The following is a 16,528-nucleotide window of genomic DNA, read 5'->3' as shown; positions in this document are numbered from 1 at the left end:
GGTGGGCACCGAGGGAGGCCCAGAAACTATCACATACCCATTGCAAACCTCTGTCCTCATAGAGTTTACAGTCTAGTGAGAGAAACAGACCATCTTACCTTGGGATCACGCCAACGAGGTAGCACGTGACACTGTGATACAGCAGGGAGGAGGGTGGGATGCACAGGGAGTACACTTTAGCCACAGCAGCGTGGCCAGGAAAGGGCTCGGGGGGAAGGGGACCCTGGTGCAAACTCATTTAGGAAGCGAGGCCAGCATCTTCTTCCCACCACAGAACCTTGGCAGTCGCTGTCCCTGTACTGCCTCTCAGACCTGGTGAATCCCTGCTCTTCCTTCAGATCGTACCCCCAAAGCAGCTTTCCCAAGGACAAGCACATTCCGTTACGAATGGCTCTCATCGCGCTAGATCCGGGATGCCTGTCTCTCTCCCCCACTAGAGGAGACTGCTCTGGATTTCTTTTTTCTCCCCACTGCCTGGCCCAGCACCTGACAGGTGGTCCCTGAGTTGGTTAATTGTGCCAGCCTGGCCGATAATCACATGTGGGGCTAATTGAAAGGCAGAGGGATAAATGGGTGGTGAAGCCTCGCCTTTCTAGTTCTCGGGTCTCTTGTTTTGTGATGGTTGCACCGAGTGCAGCTGCCTTAGCAGTTCCCTGCTTCAGCTTGCAAGATTGACTTCCTACAAGACAGCCCCAAGGAGAAGCTACATGGACCTATCCCGATGCAGCCCTGGGTGCTGGAGCAGCCGTGTGGAGACCCTGCTAGTGCTGAGATGCTTGTTCGTTCACTGACTCAGCTTTCCTCCTGCAGTTGGCATTATTGCCTCTGTTTTGTGAGGTGGAGGACTTTGTGGACTGGTGTTGGGTTAATGGGTTAATGTTGGACTTGTGGGCTTGGGCAGCATTGGGTTGGGATGTTTTCGTGATGCACATTTTCTTTACATAAAACTCTCTCTTATACATGAGTCGCTGGGGATTTGTTTCTCCAAAGTACCTAGACTAATACAGTCCCCATGGTGGGCTGGGCTGAAGATGAGGACAGCATCGAGTGATGCTCCCAGGGATGAGACTAGAGTGAGGCTGAAGACTGGGGAGGAGAGTGAGAGTGGGGTCAGGGAGGGATGTGGAGGAGGGTGCTGGGGTAAGGAGATGGCGGGAGGAGTGAGGAGAAGGCTCTGGATGGGAATCAAGCCTACACCCCGATGATTGGCAGGGCACAGTCCTCTCCTGAGTCACCGGGGCTGGTCAAGCCTCCCCTCCTGGGCTCTGCTTAGCCACTCTCAAGCCTTCTCTGGGGATGCCCAGAGCCTGAAACACCTCTTGAGATGCAAATTCCATGCAAATGTCCCCTAAGACTGTCCCCACAGGGCTACTGAGTCACCTCCTGGTGAGGTACAGCGGGGTGGGGGGGTGCTGTGGTGTGGGCAAGGTGAGGCTCAGACAGAATTAGGATTTGGGGAAACTCCACCCCCAGGTCATTCTGGGACTCAGGGTCCAGGAGAAGTTGTGTGAGAGGCCCTCCCTTCGTCTTTTTTCTTTTTCATTGTCATTAGTGTTTAGGGGACAGTTTATACATTAGGGGCTTTTTCCCCATTCAATAATGTAGACACACTCTGTTTTATGACATCGACTGCAATCCCTCCAGGTAACAGGACTCCTTCCGCTTCCTGCCTGGTTCTCTTCCTGGTTCCCATCCCTCCTTCTTTCCTGCCTGCCTTTCCTGCCTTCTGAGCTTTAGTTTGGGCAGCCGCTACCTTTTGGGTCTCCTTTGGTCGATCCTGAGGAGTTCACACGAAGAAGAACCTATTCCCCAATGAGATTCACAAGCAGAGGGTTGGGATTCTGCCATGCAACGGATGTCTTGGATGTAGCCTTTCCCGTCATAGCTTGGCAAATCCCACCCCCACCCGAAAAGATTGTGTGGGATTATGCAAATAAGGTGCTGGTGGCCCCAACAAGGGGATTGGACAACTTGCTCATAATCCAAACAGGGGAAGCATGCAGCACTGTGGGGGGCTGGAGCTCTCCTGAGGGGGCTGGTCAGGTTTGCCATCAAGAAAAGTTTAACCACAGGAGCCATCTCAGAGGTGGGAAAAGGGGGCCTCGCTATTCCAAGACAGCTCTATTGCCTGGCTGACAGTTGATCCCCAGGAAGGGTTCCGTTTCAAGCTTGAAGGGTGTCTAAGGGCCAGAGTCTCTTGGGGGGTTCCACTATTCTCTTTGAGACCCAGGAAGACCAGTCTTTTATATGCTTCTGAATTTTGTTCTACATTTCTGCTCTCCTCCGCCCCACCCCGTCCTCTGTCCACTATTTCTGCTGTCCTCCTGACCAGCGCTGTCAGTGGTGGGAGGTGGGCACCAGCTATTCCTGGTCATCGCCCATCAGAGGCTGTGGTGGACATGATCCTTTGGACTTAGTGTTGCCTGGAGTCTTGGATGGTCTCCACACTAGAAGATGGGGTGAGAGGGAGCCCAGGGGTAGCAGAGATGCAAGATGGTGATGCGGAGAAAGCTGGTGTCAGCTTAAGTGGTAGGGATCTACCTCCCTCCCCACAAGGCTGCCTCCTCTGTCCATAGGTCTCCTCTATCCCATTCCTATCACCCCACCCCCAAAAGCAAGAGGATTGGTTCTGGGTTTGAGCGGGGGAAGAGGGGGGGGGGACGGGGGGTGTCCGGTTCCTGAGGAACACAGAGGTGGGATGAAAAGGTGGGGATTCGAGTGTTTGGAGCTGGGGCTGGGTTAGGAACGTGGACGCGGTTAGGCATGAGGATGTTCCTGGGGCACTCCCAGTTAACTACCAAAACGTGGCTACATGACTCCTGAGAGGTGCTCAGTTGGGCTGAAGAACTGGTTCTCCTGGGCCAGGGGTGGGACCTGGCAAGCAGGAGAGGCCTCTGGGAGGGATTAGAGCTCAGCTGGATTGGTTCACGATGGCCACCCACACAGGTGGCCTAGTCCTCACGACTAGGGCATTTCCACTGCCTTGCCCGCACCCGGTGCCCGGCATGACAAGGGACAGCCCTAGGGCCCCACCCAGTCCTCAGGACACAGAGGGAAGGAAAAAAAAAATCAAATCAGGTCACTCCACAAGGATGTGTATTACTGGCCTTCTGTCGTCCCTACCTCAGCTCCTTTCAGCATTCTCTCTGCCCCCCCTCTGTTTCTTGACCCTACAGGGTCCTTGCTTGGCCCTTGGTCTCTCTAATGCCGTCTCTATCTCCCACTGCTGCCACAGAACAGAAACGCCACAAGCCGGTGGCTTTCGTGAACAGAAATGTATTTTCCCACGGCTCAGGGAGTTCAACGTCCAAATCCAGCGCATCAGCGCTTGGAGAAGGCTCCTCTGTCTATTCTTGTCTTCCCTGTCTCTCGCCACTCCTCTTCCTCAGTTCCTTGACAACAACCTCCACATGACAACAATCTCCATCCGCCCTTCCTCCTTTCCGCGGTGCCTAACCTGATCTGGTCTCTCTCAAAAGTGATTGGTTTAAAACACACCCCAGGCTGACAGGGCCTCGCGGACAGAACACAGAAAGCCTCTTCCCCAGTGAGATGCCGATCACAGGGAGAGGCTTGGGCTTCTACCATGCAGTGGAGAGGTTGGGTCTGGCCTTTCAATCGTGGGTTTGTAAATCCCATGCCCAAAGAGTGTGTGGGATTATGCAAATAAGGTGCTTGTGGCCCCACCACAGGGATCGAACACCTTCTACATAAGGTGTGTGGCACGGTGGTGGTGGGATCGTGACAATGAGGTGGATGGAACTCTCCTGAGGGGACTGGTCAGGTTTGCCACCCAGAAAGGCTTGACGGGAGCCATCCCGAAGGTGGCAAAGGGACCAAGAAGGAAGAGCCAGCAATGGAGTGTGTCCTTTGGACCGAGAGTCCCTGGACTGAGGACCTCTGAGACTGAGGAGACAGAGAGCTGTAACACTGGAGATGTTACGTAAGACAGCAAGAAGCAGTGGCAGAGAGACGGGCACACAGAACTAGCAGACTGGCACAAGGTGGCACAGGGGGCTTCCCAGGCTACAGAGTGAGGTGGCTCCAGACCTAGAAAGCTCAGTGGCATGTAGCAGAGGTTTACAGGTTTGTATGCCTCCAGGTGCTCATTGGCATCGTGAAAAAGCAGAGGTCAAGCCAAAGGGGCTGAGAGCCAGAGAGCCAGAGAGACGCTTACTCAGGGGACTGGCTAAAAAGAGGCTCTTCTGATTGAAGAACTGTATCCTAAGTCATTTCTGATCCTGATTTTTAGCCTGTGACTTCTCAACTAAACCCCTTCATCCTGAGTATTATCTGGGAGTTCTGTGCGGCGTGGCCATTGCAACAAATGATTAAACCCAGCAGAGGATGAGGGGGCCGTGTGGGGGCCAGCTGGAATCAGCATTGATAAAAGGGCTGCAGAGAGGGGACATGTCGAACCCCCATCTCAGAGGCATCGGCCTTGCCCTATTGATTTCGGTTCTCTTTCCCGCTTGTGACCTTTAAGGAGGTCAGATGGCCCACCGTGCTGATGCTAATCTCCATCTAACATGTATTTACTGGGAGATGCAATTCCACCCATAACACCTTCCCCCAAGCACTTTCAAGAGTGCTTTATTTTTGACATCCAGGTCTCCGCTCGTCACCCCCTCGGTTCCCGACCACCCTTCAAAGCCTCCTCTGCACCCTGCACCCCAATCCATGCTAGCAGGCAAGGATTGCTCTCCCACTGCACTTAACACCATCTGACGGGTTCTATGCATTCCCATTTCTCATCTGTCTCACCACCTAGAAGTTAGTGGAGGCAGGGAGCATGCCTGGCGAGATAGCAGCTGTTTCCTGGCACCCAGAACAGTGTCAGGGCTACAGGAACCGAGAAGCAGACAGATCCTCACTCGACTGTCAACACCGGTGGGGACTTTCCAGATCTTTCCATCCCTCCCCTGTCTATGACAAATTCAGGCCACAGAGGCTGAGGGACTTGCTCCAGGTCCAGCAGAGCCTGGTGGCTGAGCTGAGGAAGAGGGTGGCATGTGCCTCGCTGTACCAGGCTGATGGAAAGCACAGCGGGGCTCAGGCAGGCAGGGGAAGCTTGCTGTCTGACGATTTGACATGAGCACCCTGCCAAGTCCCTATGGATAGGATGATGTGTCTGTCCCTCCAATACATCGCCTTCAAGGTGGAAACCAAATTCCAGTGCTTGGCCCTCATCCTTCTCTCTCGTTCGGGGGCATTTTTAAGATGGGGGTGTCTTCCGATGCTGTCGTGCAAGCCAAGGGTGTTCCTCCTCCCTGGGCTACAGGCTGCCTGAAAGACCCGTCATGATTCTAACACGTGGTGACTTGCTGTTCCCTGGATTTGAAATCAAGGTTGAAGGCGCCCCAGCGTCTAGCTGCTACCTGTCACAAGGTGGCGCCTCTGGGTCCTGCTTCTTGTTGAGTGGAGTGGGCTCCCAGGTTGACGAGGCTAGTCCCTCCTGTTCCCTGCAGGAGACCAGGTTGACTCCTTGTGTCCTCTTTGTCTCTTACGAAGGAGAGAGGGAGCTAACACCCACAAGTACAAGCATGAAGAAAATGTTCTAGAACGGATGTGGGGACAATTGCACAACTCTTCTTGATGTGATTGAACTATCAAATCATATGAAGTGTGAATTATATGCCAATAAAACTCTTGGAAAGAAACAAGAGAGGGAGGAAGAGGGACACGCACGTAAATCCATTCTGCTTCTTAAATCATCGCTTTTCTAGAGTACATCTAATCTAAAGTGTATCGTTCCATTTCACCTACCCAGTTATTTTATTTAAAAAAAAACAAAAGCAAAAATCCTCACTGCCATCAAGTGGATGCGGACACATGTTACCTTATAGGCCAGGGTAGAACCGCCCCTGTGGGTTTCTCAGACTATAACTTTTTATGAAAGCTATGTGAGAAAGCCTCCTTTTTCTCCTGAAGAGCATCTGGTGGTTTCGAACTGCTGACCTTGTGATGAACATAACCACGACACCACCAGACGACGGTTGTCTAAACTACACAAGCACTCGCAGAGATTGAAAACCTCTTCCTCAGCCTCGAAGAAGAAAGACGCGGCTTTCTACTCCTGTAAAGAGTTACCGTCTTGGGAACGAACACACAGGGGCAGGGCTACCCTGTCCTATAGGGTCGCTATCAGTCGGAATCCACTTGATAGCAATGAGTCCCTGGCTCTTCCTCCTTTCTCAAGCACTTGACAGTCACTTCCTGGGGTTCAGCAGACATCCTTAGCAACACAAAGTTCAGGGCCAACATGTCCCAGATAACATCTGTCCTGGTTACTGCATTTGCGTTGGCTCTGACGCATGGTGCCCTAATGTATAACAGAAAATAGAGCAAAACGCTGCCTGCTCATCATCTTGATGATCACTGGTATTTGGAGCCTCCTGAGTATTTCCAGGCAGGAGTGGGAGTCCTGGTGGTGTAGTGGTTACGAGAGGTCAGCAGTTCGAAACCACCAGCCTCTCCTTGGCAAAATGATGAGGCTTTCTATTAGAGGTGTAGTCTTGGAAACCTACATGGGCGGTTCAACCCTGTCCTGTAGGGTCGCTGTCAGCCAGAATCAACTCCGCGGCAGTGTTTGGTTTTAGGCATTTCCAATGACTGGGAATGTCTTAGTCCTTTGAGTTTGTTCAAAATTTAATCAGATCTGGTGATTCAGGGGTCAAAGTCTTGGCCTGGAGCTGCAGGGGAGATCCATAAACAAGTCACAGGGGCAGGAAGGGAAAAGCCAGCCTTTGGCATCTAGACTGCCCCAGGCCACTCCCACACTGCAGCACAGGGAGATGGGATTGGGTGGATTAGGAGAAGCTTGCTGGGTTAGAACAGCGGATTCTCAACTTGTGGGTCGAGACTCCTTTGGGGGCCGAACGACCCTTTCATGGGGGTGGCCTGATTCATAACAGTAGCAAAATCACAGTGATGAAGTAGCCACAAACATAATGTTACGGTTCAGGGGGGTCTCCACAACATGAGGAACTGTATGAAAGGGTCGCGGCATGAGGAAGGTTGAGAACCACTGGGTTAGAAGGAAGAGAAGGACAGTGGTTTTTCCTGGGTCTGTGAGACAACAGACAGACAAACAAACACCATCCCCCCCCCCACCCCAACTGCCATCAAATTGATGCTGCTTCATTAGAGACCTTAGAGAGAATCTCTAAGCCACCTTAGCTTAGACCTAGCCACCTTAGAGAGAATCCTGATCACAAGTGCCGTTTTAACAATCGGTTTACCAAACTCAACAAAAAATTAGTTATCAATTCTGTCCAACCATCAGAACAGGTTGAAGCCCACCACTGCTCACAGGGGCAGTTCTACCCTGTCCGATAGGGGTGCTAGGCGTTGAAATCAACCCAAAGGCAGTGAGTGGGGTTATATTTGGGTTTTGCTGGTGCATCCCCATGGCCCGGAGCAACCCAGAGCCGGCCTGCCACCCTCTGCAGTCTTGCGAAGCCCATCCCCCATGAGACACTAGGTGGGTTTCCAGTTTTTTCTGACATGGAACCTGACAGGCTTCCCTGTCACCAGCTCCCTAAGGATGGATGAGCAGCTACCCCGTCGTTGTGCAAAGATAGTGGGACTCCGGCCATGGAGAGACTGGGGTCAAGGCAGAGGTCGTATCTCAGGTGGGCTGTAACTCAGCCCTAGGGAAGCAAGCGACCAGCAAATCCGATCTGAGCACTTCCCGTGTCTCTGTGATAAAAGTGATGGACGGGGCCGCATAGAGCCATGGTGGCTCAGTGCCTTTAGCATCAGACTCGGACGTCAGCAATTTGACCCATCAGCCACTCCATGGGAGGAAGAGGAGGCAGACAGCGTCTCAGAAGGTCCACAGCCTCAGAAGCCCGAGCGTGGGCGCAGTTCTCCTGTGTCCTGTAAGGCTGCTATGAGTCGAATTCACCTGGATGGCAGTGGGTTTCCAGTTTATGGGGCTAGATGGAAGAAAATCAGCCCGCTTGGATGATCGATCCCCTTTATCCACCAGTCTGCACTAGCTTGTGCTACAACAACAAACAGTCTCATCATGCCAATGCCTTCCCCCAGGAAACACTGATTTCTTGCTCAGCGCCAAGTCCCGCCCCGGGTGGCAGAGGGCTCTCTGCTCAGGTCACAGGGACACCGGCCATCTCATGTCCTTGGACCACACTCAGCCACTGTCATGAGGTCCGTTCTGGCGCGGGGGGCCCAGGGCTCCACAGAGGGCTCTGAGACTGGTGCATTCACAGGACAGCCTCATCTTTCTCCAGCAGAGCAGCTGACGGGTTGGAACTACCGATCCTGCAGTTAGCACCCCAACGCCTAGCCTACAGGACTGCTTCCCACCATGAGAGGGGCAGAAAAAAGAGACTTCTGGGAGGTCTCGCATCAGCCATTAAAGGCTCCTGCCTAGCGAGGGCCCCCATGACTTCAGCTCCCGGCTTGAGAGCCCCAACGAGTTCTGTGACCCCACCCATCGCACAGGAAGGCCAGAGGCTGAGTCTTGGATTGTGCAGAAGAAGAGAGAGAGATTTCAATGCGCAAGACTAGCACCTACCACACCTAGAAGCTGTACTGTGATGCTACTTTTTTCCTACCTGCCCAGCTTCCCCCCCTCCCCCCCCTCCCAAACCTGATGACATCCTTTGTGAAATGAAGGTAGGGTTTGACTGATGATAGGTTGGGTTGAGAAGCATCCTGTGTCCGGAACAGATGACCTGTCAACCATAGCACCCTACTTCCCTAGTACCACCCATGTACAAACACACACACACCCAAACAGAAAAATGAAAAGGGAACCGGATACCAGACATATTTTAATTGAACTCACTGGGCTCAAGGACAGACAGACAGACGGAAAGAAAATGGAATGAGAGTGGGGATAGGATAAGAGCTGGAGCGAGACTCCCTCCCCACAAACACTACCCAGCCACGGATCCCAGTCCCTGGACACCGAACTAGGGATCCAGACGAGCCGGATTCCAGTTCCTTCCTTCTCCACAAAAAGGCTGGGGTCAAAGGGGACCACAGATCAGGTCAGGAACACACACCCCTCCCTTGCCCCCTCCCCGGATTCTTCCAGAGCAGAGGGCTGCATTGCTGAGCTGTAGGCTTGGTAGAGAGGGAAACATTGAGGCAAGGTCCAAAACAGGAGCCTTGGGCTTCAGGGCGGCTAGGAGTGAGAGCTTGGGGACCCTGCTGGGTCCGATGGGAGGAGGTAGATTCCCACAGGAGAGTGAAACAGGAGGCCACCCAAATCAGGGGAAGGGGTAATGGGGGGCTCCCTCCAGTTGGGTGGACTTGTTGCGTGTTTGACTTTAGCCAGCGGCTTCTCACCCTGGATTACTGCTAGGTCGGGGCCCAATTCAGATGATGCCCAAGCCACTTGGGTAGGAAGAGGTCCCCAGGGGCAGAGGAGAAGGTTCAGTCTGACAATGGCAGAGAAGATAGAAGGGTCCGAAGGACCCTGAGAGACTGACTGGCGCTCCTCATGCTTAGACTTTTCCTCCAGGGTGGCAGGAGGCGGGGTTAGATGGAGACACTGTTCTCTATAAGGGGAGGGTCTAAGTAGGTATAGGGCAGCGCCAGGCTCTGGTTCCGCTCTCGGATGTCCCTTGAGATCTGGGCCAGGCGGCACTGGAACGCCGCAATGCTCTGCCGTGGGATCTCCTCGGTAAAGTGCTCATCCGGGTAGGTGCCGAGGGGCCTCTGGGAAGAGAACAGGCCAGGGATTAGGATGATGCTCAGGATCGGGCGAAGAACGATGAAGGAGCACACTGGCCCATCCATACAATTCAGGTGGTCTCCAGAGGCACAACCCGCTCCAGCCATTATCATCACAAACCCTTCAAGCCACAACCCCAAACCCCATTCCATGCAGCCCGACCCAGAACAGCTCCCCAGACCCCAAGCCCACAGCCAACATCTTCGTCCCCCTCTGCTGGTAACTCTCTGGATGACCTGACTCTCTGAGACTTGGTCTCTGTACCTGAAAACGAATAGCTTGAACCCCAATATGTCAGGGCCCCTTCCAGGACCTGACCCACCGCCCCATGAGCAACAAGGACACGATGCCTCGGGAGCCAGCTGAAGTGAACGTAAACGCTCTCGCAAACATGCACACGCGCACACGCGTGCGCTCGCAGTTTCACAAAACTCACCCTCTAAAGACAAGCCAACGCTGTGAAGTGTCTTCACCATCGCCACCAGGACAGTCTTGCCCGCAGAGTCACCATCACCCTGTGCTGTCACACTTTACAGCCCAGCCAAGCACATCGGGAAATATCGCAACGAATAGGCACCACTTCCATCCACTGGCATCCTCTCCTCGGGCAGTACAGAATTGCCCCTCCCTCTACGGACACAGTCCACAACACGCAACCAACTCACCCTCCCCGCGCCTGGGCCCTAGGCGTCCAGCCAGCACCTGCTTCCCTTGACAATAGCACTGCTGCCAATAAGATGGGTGTTTTCAAAGGTTTTTTTTCCCCCTTGTCTTACTGCACAGGCAAAAAGCGCCACTGTTAAATAATAAACAGAAGCACGAGTGGAAATTATTTTCTTGCCTTTAATTTTAATGAGGAACCTCTACTGGTTCACCATAGGTAGTGTTTCCTCAGATATACTTTGTATCAAAAACTTCTTCTTTGTATCAAAAACTCCTTAAGGGCGTTTTCTTGTAGACTCTGTTTTTATTAGCAGCAATGCCTTTCAGCAGATATTGAGATGATGATGTGACAGGAGGAGTTACGTGGTTGGCTTTCATAAGACTGAGGCAACATTACATTCCTAGAATAAACCAGCCTCGATCGTGGTATATTATGATTGTTTCACTATTCACTGTTGGCCTTCCTTGGCTGATAGAGTGCTAAGGTGGTTGTAGCTAGGTGAAACGAGGTTATAATTTTATGTTCTTAATAGCAGCTAACATGTTATGAGCACTTTACAATAACAACTTTGGAAGTCAAGGACTCTTATCAAGCCCATTTTACAGGCAGGGAAACAAAGGCTTCCAGGGGTTATTTCACATTCCAACATCATATATGTGGTAAGTGTTGGGGGTGGAGCTAGAATCCTATATGTTAGACCCATCTCCCTTCTAATAATACTTTTGTCATGTAATACTTTTACTATACTACTTATACTACTAGTGCTGCAATCCAATAAAATCATTTTACCTCTGTTTTCTGTGGAGAAGTTGAAATAATTTAGGAATGACACGCTCCTTACAGGTTTAGTAGAGGCTCCCTTTGGAGGACGAGGGTTCGGGTTTCCCACCCTTGTAGACGTGCGCATGGCTTTAGTGTGTTCTGAGCAGCCCTCGAGGAAGAGTGGGTGCCCACTGGGCTGCCAACCGCAAGGCTGGTAGGTTGCAAACCCCAGCTGCTCCTCTGGAGAAAGGGGAAGCTTTCTATTCTGTAAAGAGTTACAGCCTTGGAGACCCACAGGGGCAGTCCGGTAAGGGTCACTCTGCGTGGGAATTGAGTTGGGCTTCTTGCTGTACAGAGGAACCGTTCAAGTACTCAGCTGCTTAACTCCTAACTGGGAAGCTGGCAGTTGGCATCCACCCAGAGGCATGAAGATCTATCCAACCCCTACCCCACCCCACCCCAAAATCAGTCATTGAGGATCCTGTGGGTCATGGCTCTACTCTGACCCGCAAGGGGTCGTCAGGAGTCAGAAGAGGCTCAAAGACAGCCCCGGGCGCTGCTTTTATTGTTGTTGCTGTTGTTATAATTTTCCAGAATAAATATCCCCGTGGCTTATGAGGACGCAATCCGCCACCTCACCCTCACCAAGACAGAAATGAACGTCTCCAACATCTTGGAGCAGAAAGGGTGGGGCCCAGGGACTGGTTCCTGCCATTCCCGGGATATAACATTCGAAGTTGGGGTTTGTTAGGAAGTCAAAATGTCAACCCTTTCCTAACACCAACCAGAGTCAAGCATGAGAAACGGGAGCGTCACATGACAGGGCCCTGGTGAGCCAGACCAGTAGAGCAGAGGCATGACTGGCCGTGTAGTGTGAGTGGAATTGATGGTAACTGCTGACTCAAAGGTTAGTCCCCCACCTGGACTCCACAGCCGTCTTCCTGCCTCCGACGACGACGTGACTCCTCTCACGCAGCCACACAGCTGCAGTGCTTTGCTCTAACACCGAGTTCACCACATCCCCCTAGCCTGCAAACTCCGCGCCCCCCCCCCTGCCCTTGAACAAAGCCCAACGTTCCTGTCCACCCTACATTTTGGGCCACAGCGAGCCACTGGTGGCCCTGTGAATACATCCTGGATTCTCCCTTCACTCCTTGGTCTGCGTCCTTCTTAGAAAAAGAACCCTCCCCTTCCAACTTGCCTGACTCCAACTGGCCCTGCAAACTGCCGCTGAGACATTACTTCCTCCGAGAAGGCTTCCCGGGTTTCCCTAGACTGTCAGTCCCAGTGGATCGGTCCTTACGCCCTCTATCGCTTACCTGTGGGTCTCCCCCACTAGACCCCGAGCTTCTTACAGTCACAGACTGTACAGGCCTGGTGAGCACATAGGGGATAGCCAACCAGTGTTTGTTGAACGTTTACATGAAGGGGAGAGTGGTTCAGTGAACGGTCATGTGGACGCAGGACTTCATGGGCCGATGAATGAGTGGACCGGAGAGTGGAGAAGTTGGAGGGAAGTGAGATTCCAGCCACTAAACTGGTATTTGCTGCCAAGTATGTCTGTTGGGATCAACTGCCAAGATGGTGGCAAAGCCCAGGCAGCCAAGTAGTAGGCACAAATCCAAGCAGTCGGTCCCTAAGCCCTCCTGGAAGACCACCACCACCTCCACTCCCCAGATCCTGCAAAGACCGCCCCTCAACACCCTCCGCCCCCTCGCATGCACACGCATACACACCTGGTCCTTGGGCTCTTGGCTGACCAACCAGAAGAGGAGTAGGTTGTTACAGGTGATGTTCACTTCTGGGAGGGTATCTAGGTAACTCTCCAAGGTAGTGGTTCCCTTGGTCTGGGGTGGGGGCTGCCTCATCGATGATGGAGCATTGGGCATCCATGCCCCAAAGTCATGCTGCAGAGACCCGCCCCCATTGGGCCAATCAACCAGAGAGGAAGGACTCGCTTCGTCGTCCCTCGCTCCTGCCTCCAGCTTACAGTTGGGGGCTGAGGGCACCAGGGAAAGGGAACAGAGGAGGGACGCAGGGTGTCAAGCCCCAGACATGGGATGGGAGTCCAGCTCATCCCGGGCCACTCCCCGCCCAATAATCCAGCGGAGTGAGGCACAAGGGGCAAAGGAGAGTATAGAGAGGCGGCAACCCTGGAAAAGAGCCTGGGGCTGGCATGCCGCACGGAGCATCCTCCACCCAGCCAGGACCCAACTCCAGCAGGAGCTCATCCCGTCTGTTCCCAGCATACCACCAACCTGAGTCGCCGTTCCCATCTTGATCCAGCTCCACCCCAATCATCACTCAGCACCAGCCCTCCACTCCACCCAGTGGTTGCTCCAACCCCAGTCCTGAGCATGATCCCACCCCAACCCTGACCCACCCAGCCTCCCAGCCTGCACTCCGGCCACCGCTCTGCTCCTGAGTCTAGCCTTGTGTGCCCAACTCCCACCCCAGCCAGGCCTGTCCTGGCTGCCTGACCTGCCCACTGTTGACCGCGGCGTGCTGCGCGGAGCAGTTGAAGATGACGGCAGTGAGGAATTTCACCAGCTCTCTTGGGGTGCACAGTCGGCTGGGGAAGCCTGCAGTGGGAAGAGAGGGGAGAGGGCTGGATGCAGCACTCAAGATTCCTAGGGGCTGGGCAGGGGCACACTGCAGGGGGGCATGTGGGAGCCACTTGGCCACCACAGTCTTCAGATCAGGAGTAGGGTGGGCGGAGGTTAAGAGCAGTCAGCACCACAGTGTGTGGACTCCCGAGAGAATCAGAGTGAGAGCTGGGTGTGGAGATGGGACCAAGGAAGGAAGGGCTGGCCGGGCTCAGGATGGAGGAACCAGTTCCAGCCAACCGTCCAGACTGCCTCTCCCTGGTCTTCCAAGCACTTCTGCCTGCAGCCCACCACGACGCTTCTTTATTTCATTCTAGCAAATTCACCAAGCTTCGCCCAAGCACCCCGTAGTAGCGGGGCATCCTCAGCGGGGCCAGCAGCAGAGACAGATGGCCCCCCGTGTGGTGTTCTTAAGCTCTCCGTGGTGGAAGCAGAAGGCAGCACCCCAAAACCAGACGTTGGCTCTTGGAGGAAGGGGGCAGGCAGAGCAGGCAGGGGCACTGTGGGGAAGATGATTAGGGAGACGCCGCTGGAGGAAGAGAAGGCAGCTGCCTCAGGCGAAGGATGGGTGAGCGTTGAATGGAGACGAGGTGACAGGTGACGGAGGAGGGCATTTTGAGGGTCTGGAGGAGGGGAAAAGAGCCCTCCTGGTAGAACTCAGCTGCTGCGATCTGAGAAGCTGCCACGTGGACTCGCCACCTACCCTGCGGGGAGATGGAGGTGGCAGTCTGCTTCTGGACAGATGGACAGCCTTGGAAACCCTGCAGGACAGTTCTCCTTTACCCCCCGGGCTGCCCAGAATCAGAATAGACTTGGTGGCAATCTCCCCCCACCCCCCACCACCCCCCAGGGGAGGAAGTGCAGAGGCTCAGCTCTGTGTCTCTGTACCTCTGTACCTCGAGGCGGCTCGGCCTTAAAGGTTAATGCCTCCCGAATTCACATCTGGTCCCCGACCCCCTAGCCTGAGATCTGCCTCCTGGATGTTAACCAGGTCTCTCAGAGTTAACCCTCGGGAAACTGAAGGCTGATTCTCTGCTCTGCCCCCTCCCCTGGCTCAAACCCACCCGCCCACCCACACTTCCCAAGCCTGCTCTTCATCTCAGTGCTCCATATCAACTACTCCTCTGTTCATCTGGACCCATGCGTAGCCGTGCATACTTCCAGAATCAAGCCCCTGCCCCTGCTCCCTAGGCTCCCTCCTCTCAGGCTGCTTCCACCTGCGCTTCCTTGTGTTCTGCACAAGGAGGCCAGAGTGAGCCTTTCAAACCATAAATCAGATTGTGCCAGCCCTTACCTCAGACAGGGAGCCCAGGTGAGGTCGTGGGTCATGAGCTGAGCTACAAATCGCAAGGTCAACAGTTCGAATCCACCAGCTGCTCCCAGGGAGGAAGCAGACGCTAAAGCTGTACAGCCTTGGAAGCCCAGAGGGGCGGATGGACCCTGCCCTGTGTGGTCGCTATGAGTCAGAATTCACTGGATGGCAGTGGGTGGATTTACTCAAAATTCTCTAAGCCCTTCCCCTCTCACTCACTCATCCACTTCCGCTCCTTCTCTGACCTCATCCCGGTCCCGACGTTTCTCCCTGTCATGCCAGTCACACAGGCCTTTGCAATACTCCTCAACCACACCAAACGTGCTCCTACCTCAGGGCCTTTGCACCAGCCCCCTGCCTGTACATTCTTGCCCCGGTTCTCCACTTAACTCCCTCGAGCATTCCCTCCAGCCTCACCTCCTCAGAGAGGCCTCCCCTGACCACTCTCCCTGAAATAATGCTACATCCCGAGTGGCTAACTTCCAGTCTCTTGTTGGCATTCATAACTACCCAATGGATTTATTTCTTCTTTTAAAAAAAAATCCATTTCTCCACATGAATGTTAAGCTCCACGGGGGCCAGGATTTCTGTTTGTCTTATTCACTGCTGGACCTCGGCACCTAAAGCATTCCTTACTAACTCTGACCAACACAGTTGTGCTGGCTTGAGTGAAAGAGCCCGAAGCCAGAGCAGGGAGGAATGGGGAGGAAACGAGGGGCGAGGGGAGGCAGCTGACCAGCAGGGAGGTGGAAACCAGGCTGGCCCTGTGGTTTCCTGCCACTTACAATTATTTCCAAGGGTTACTGGGGCGGTGGCCCTATTGGCTTGTCCAGCAAGAAGCTGGGAGAGGTGGAACCAGTTAAGAAGCAACTGCTACACTAAAGGAATAATTTGAGGAGAACTTGAATTAAGGGTGGTGGCAGTGAAAAATGATGGGGACAGTAGGGATTAGCGACCCGACTGGCTTTAGAGACAAAGGAAGGCAGAGAGGGGATGTGAGTCAGAGGTGGCTCCCAGGTTGACAGTCAGGATGACAGGTCCCAGATGAAGCAACAGGACAGACAGAGGTTGGGAGGAAGAGCCAGGTTTCTGCCCTAGAGTGCGCGAGAACTTTCTGCTGGTTCTGCTTGAGACTGACTGTCTAAGTCTGGGGGCTAGATTCTCTGTGTCTCATGTTGTTTTGTTTGCCTTTGAAATATGGGAACAAAAGCAGCCGGACAGAGATGAATTAGTGGTGTGCTCTGCTTGCAAATAGTTCATTAATCTAGAGTAAGCTGGTCACAAGAGTTTGTTAAATAATCAGAAGGAAGGGTACATGAAGGAGGGGGGAGCAGGGAGGGAAGGGAAAAAATGAGGAGCTGATACCAAGGGCTCAAGTAGAAAGCAAATGTTTTGAGAATGATGATGGCAACAGATGTACAAATGTGCTGGACACAATGAATGGATGGATGGATTGTGGTAAGAGTTGCATGAGC

General features: G+C 53.5%; 1 protein-coding gene across 2 annotated transcripts in view; it reads right to left on the bottom strand.

Moving 5' to 3' along the window:
• Positions 1-8,788: 8,788 nt before the first annotated feature.
• The window catches only part of LOC101660496 (hydroperoxide isomerase ALOXE3), a 25,363-nt gene continuing 17,623 nt past the window's right edge, over positions 8,789-16,528 (bottom strand). For both annotated transcript variants that reach the window (XM_004712925.2, XM_030886471.2), the window contains exons 13-15: positions 13,617-13,717; positions 12,872-13,042; positions 8,789-9,693 (exon numbers count right to left, since the gene is read on the bottom strand). In XM_004712925.2, coding sequence (XP_004712982.1) covers positions 9,514-9,693; positions 12,872-13,042; positions 13,617-13,717 — 452 coding nt within the window. In that variant the 3' untranslated portion in view covers positions 8,789-9,513. The remainder of the gene's footprint in view (positions 9,694-12,871; positions 13,043-13,616; positions 13,718-16,528) is intronic.

This window comes from Echinops telfairi, unplaced genomic scaffold (genome assembly GCF_000313985.2).
Source record: "Echinops telfairi isolate 266 unplaced genomic scaffold, ASM31398v2 ScPeMD7_2010;HRSCAF=2546, whole genome shotgun sequence".
Classification (NCBI taxonomy): domain Eukaryota; kingdom Metazoa; phylum Chordata; class Mammalia; order Afrosoricida; family Tenrecidae; genus Echinops; species Echinops telfairi.
The sequence above is the reverse complement of the archived record's forward strand: the minus strand, read 5'-3'. Positions and strand labels throughout refer to the sequence as shown.